The sequence below is a fragment of the Orycteropus afer genome, unplaced genomic scaffold, assembly GCF_000298275.1.
Source record: "Orycteropus afer afer isolate SDZICR_OR568_19922 unplaced genomic scaffold, OryAfe1.0 scaffold00058, whole genome shotgun sequence".
NCBI lineage: Eukaryota > Metazoa > Chordata > Mammalia > Tubulidentata > Orycteropodidae > Orycteropus > Orycteropus afer.
The window spans coordinates 2,351,090-2,356,172 of NW_006921645.1; the positions used below are offsets into that span (position 1 = coordinate 2,351,090).

The window sequence follows — 5,083 nt, forward strand, 5'->3', positions numbered from 1 at the left end:
ATGAACAAATCTGTCCTGGAAGAAGTGCAGCCAGAATGCTCCTTAGAAGGGAAAAGGGCTAGACTTTGTCTCACCTACTTTGGTCATGTTGTCAGAAGGGACCACTTGATAAAGTGGAGGTTCAGCAAAAAAGAGAAAGGCACTCAACAAGATGGATTGACACAATGGCTGCAACAATGGGCTCAGGTATAGCAATGATAGTGAGGCTGGCACAGGGCCAGCCAGTGTTTCATTCTATTGTACATAAGGGTGATAGGAATCATAGCTGGCTTGATGGCACATAATAACAGCAGCACAAGGGAGTTCCCTTGTGGTAACAGGACAGTACTATATCTTGAGTGTGATAACTGTCACACAAATCCGCACAGGGGATAAAATTAGATAGAACTACACATATGTACAATTGTGAGGATGATGCAGGCTTGGGCAGTGTTTCGTTCTGTTGTACACAGGGTCATTATGAGTTGGAACTGACTTGATGGCACCTAACAACAACAGTACACACACGAATACAAGCAAAAACTGAATTAAGGTCTTCTTAACAGCATTGCACTAGTCAGTTTCCTAATTTTGATATTATACTAGTTAGATAAGATGTGACCACTGGAGGATGTTGGGTGTAGGCCACACAGGACTCTATGTCCAATTTCTGCAATTTCTTGTGAGCTAAAAATTATTTTTAAAAAAATAGAGTAGAACATTTAGGAAACTGCAAGTTGTTTAACACAGCTGGTATCTATAAATACACTAGAGAAGAATAAGTATGCCAGGGAGAGAGGGGCAGTTATGAGTATTTATACTTTATCCTGACAAATATAGAAACTGAAGATTTGTATTGAGGGAGGGCCTATGCATACTATGATCAGATTTTTATTATGGAAAGATTGTCCTGGCCATCAGTATGATAAATAGACTGGCACAGTGGATGGAGATAGGAGGAAGACTAAAAGTAGATAGCTTATTCTGTGCTACCTATTATGGTAAACACTAAGGAGCTCTGGTGGCAAAGTGGTTAAAGCATTCAGCTTCTAACCAAATGGCTGGCAGTTCAAACATACTAGCCACTTCGCACGACAAAGATGAGACAGTCTGCTTCTGTAAAGATTTACAGCTTTGGAAATTTATGGGGCACTTCTACTCTGTCCTATAGGGTTGCTATGAGTTAGAACTGACTCGATGGCAGTGGGTTTAACTACATGTGACTATCTGAATTAAAATTTAGTTAACATGAAATAAAACCTAAAACTCAGTTTGAAATACTTTATAATACATTTTTAAAATACAAAATTAAAAAAAAAAAAAAACCCTTTAAATTCAGTTCCTTAATCACAACAGCCACATTTCAAATGTTCTGTAGCCACATGGGGTTAGTAGCTACTATATCACACAATGCAGATAACAGAACATTTCCAATATCCCAGAATTTTTACTGGGCAGTGCTTGATTGAAATTTAATGCATTGATCGAGGTAAGAAGTAATGACAGACTGAATTGATATAGAGATGGAAAGGAGTAGATCAATTTGAAAAAAATTGAGAAGACAGAATCAACCGAATTTGATGATTGATTAGATGTAGAGAGCAAGAGAAAAGGAGCAATTCTCATGGTTTTTAGACAGATTGTGGAGCCATTCCCTGAGATATACATGGAGAAAGATTTGGACAGATGAATTTGGCTTCAGACAAGTTAAATTTGGGGTTTTTTGAGACATCTCACTAAACTATTCACAAACAAGAAATATATTATCTAGGGATTGGAAGGTGATACATTTGAATTGTGGTATTGGCAACAAATATAGAAAGTACTATGGACTTCCAGAAGTAATCTATCTTGAAGAGGTATAGCTGGAATGCGCCTCGGAGGTGAGAATGGCTAGATTGTGTCTCACATACTTTGGTTATGTTGTCAGAAGGGATCACTCCCTAGAGAAGGATATCATGCTTGGTAAGTGAAGGGCCAGTGTAAAAGGGGAAGACCCTCAACAAGATAGACTGACACAGTTACTGCAATGATGGGCTCAACACAGCAATGATTGTGAGGATGGCACAGGCCCAAGCAGTGTTTAATTCTGTTGTGCAAAGGGTTGCAGTGAGTCTGAACCCACTTCACAGCACCTAACAACAACAACAAAACTCAAGATTAGCAATACACATACTGGAGTCATCATCATGTAGTTGAAGGGATGAGTTTCAATAAGAATATTAAATGAAAAAAAGTAGACTACAAATAGACATTAGGCAACACCACAGTAAGAGATGGGGAGCTGAGCCCCTGACAAAGAAGACTGAGAAGGGTAAGTCTGCTAAACATAAAATCAGAAGTGTTTTCATGAAAGTCAAGAAGAAAAGAGTGATCAACACCTTAAATGTTATGTGCAGATTACATAGGATAAAGACAGAAAAATGTCTATGGGACTTACAAATTCAAGGACTCTGGAAATCAGAATAAAATGGAATAAAGATGGACTGAGGGGTGAGGGATAAATGAGGGCTACAGATCATTCTTTTAAGAAGCTTAGCTATGGAAGGATAAGGAGATAAGGTAGTGATTCAAAGAAGATACAGGTTGACAGTGGGAATTGTTGTTGCTATTGTTTTTAAGATGAAAAAGATCTAAACATATTTATATGCTAGGGAGAAGAGCTGATCAATTTTAAATTTTCTAAAAGTTCCCTAATGGAAAAAAAAAAAAATGGTCCTTATACTTCACTGGATCCCCAGCAGCTAGCCCTGAACCTGAAACCAACAGGTGTTTTCAAATACTTGTTTAATAAATGGATGGAGATAAAGACAACTAGATGTATATTCTATTGGCTAGGTCACTTGATCTGCACTTAAAAGATCTAAACTTGAATCCTCACTTTACTACTTAATCATTTATTTTATGACCTTATGTCAACCAGTTCTCTTCTCTAATTATTACTTTTCCACTTGACAAATTGGAGGTAACTACATGCTCATTTTGCCTTAAAGAGTTGTAAGGCTCCAATAAGAAACTAGGTATGAAAGAGCTTTATAAACAATAAGGCAGTGATTCAAATCCTATCAAAAACAAAAGTATTCACTAAAGTGATATAATGTAATATAATTTAATTACATTGGCTTATAAGCAAAAGCATTTTTCTATAAAGAGAAACTGAATTATGTTATCTGCAAAAATATGGCTACTTCCTAATATACTAGAAGTGACAGACAAATCTACAATAAATAGACAGACAGGTAGAGGGAAAGAGGGAACAGAGAAAAAAGGGAGGGAGAAAGACAGGGGAAAAGAGAACGAAACAGAAATAGCATGAGGAATAATGTTTCCCAGTATTTTTAGATACTATGCTTTTCTAAATAGTATCACATTAGCTACTTATTATCATTATTTTAGTCTAAGAATTTTCAAGATCAAGAAAAAATTTTTAAGAATAAGAATTTCTTTAAAGAATCACTAGAGTAATATGCAATTTACTGAAAACAAATTCTTTTTCAGATCTCAAAATCAAATTACAACATTTCAAAGTCTCCAGATACTCAGATTTGCTGGCAAAGATAGAAACACCTACTTGAATGGCTTTACTGTAATCAAGCACTCCATTCACTGATCCAGAAGGAGTATCATCAACATGATAAATTCTGTAAAAGATTAGAATTTCAAAAAAGGTTTAAGTGAGGATTATAATATTATAATAACACATATATTATAATATGTCATATGTATATCTAGAACAATGAAAAGTTTAGATGACACCAACGAATACTATTATTTATATAAATATTTTGACTCTTCTAAAGAGTTCTTAACACAGTTAAATCTTATAAAGGTAGATACTACCAACTGTTGGCTGGTTATGAAAGTGATATATTCCCAGAAGTTGTGCCAAATATATATTAGAACACTGAATCATATTTTCCTAATGCATTTCATTAAAACCTGAGATTTTACCTTAATTTCCAGTTAAATATCAGCTAGGGATAACTTTTAACACACTAAACTTCTCTATTATTTCTCCATAATAATTTCCTTTTTATCAATGTGTTTATAAAACTTAAATTTATTGGGGAAACTCTAATTAATGGAATTTTGTTTGGAAGTAAAGACTCCTTCTCTCTTGTCTCCTATGTTATGAAGATTTACCACCTTTGGACTTCTACCATCTTTCTGATACTTTTATAATAATATTTATTCACAATGCATTGTCATTCCTGCTTTACTTTCCCCCCCCCACCAAATGAAGATTTTCCTGGGGGCAAAGACTATTATCTCCAGTGCACAAATTATCAAGTGCTCTGTAACATCCATGAGTAAATCTTAAAATGAGAAGAGATGAATAACGAACATTGTAGAGTAGCTGTGAGGCCCTGGGTAAGTTACTTAACTTCTCTGAGCCTCAATTCCTCCATCTGTAAAGTAGGTGTAATAATTCCTACTTTGCAGCATTTTTGAGGCATAAACAAAATGATGTTTGTAGAGCACTTAAGCACAGAGCCTGACACAAAAACAGGTTCAAGAAATGGTAGCTGTAATATAAACCCAAGAAAATCAAGCAATGTTTTATCTTAAAAATAACCATGTAGAAAGATGTGTGGACAGGGGTGAACGTTTAGTGTGCCCATAACCATGTATAGGGCAGGCAGACAATGTTTCTACAAGTTTATTTGTATGTTCTGTAAGAATGTCCAGGTATATAGTAGAGCTGACAAAGGACAAGGTTGTAGTCACTTCTCGACCACAGCCAGCTACCCAGAGGGAGCAAGTAGTTGGACCTATGGGCTCAGGACCATGATCTCAGGGGACATCAAGCTCAATTGGCATAACATACTACACAAAAACATGTTTGTGTAGTATGTTTGCTACTTTGGCGAGTAGCGACTGGCATCTTAAAAGCTTGTAAGCAGCCATCCAGATGCAACAATGGGTTTCTTCTTGTCCAGAACAAAGAATAATGAAGAAAACCAAAGACACATGGAAACAATTAGTCCAAGGGACTGGTACACCATGTGATTCTCAGCCTATATGACCATGAGACCAGAAAAACTAGATAGTGCCTGACTACCATGTCAACCACTTAGAGGGGGATCTATGTAGGAGATCCTGG

At 36.1% G+C, this 5,083-nt stretch overlaps 1 protein-coding gene across 1 annotated transcript in view; it reads right to left on the reverse strand.

The window, feature by feature from the left end:
• Positions 1-5,083, reverse strand: part of WDR35 (WD repeat domain 35) — a 141,970-nt gene that overhangs the window by 75,185 nt on the left and 61,702 nt on the right. Inside the window, exon 14 of the mRNA XM_007939250.1 lies at positions 3,551-3,620. Within this exon, the coding sequence (XP_007937441.1) occupies positions 3,551-3,620 (70 nt within the window). The remainder of the gene's footprint in view (positions 1-3,550; positions 3,621-5,083) is intronic.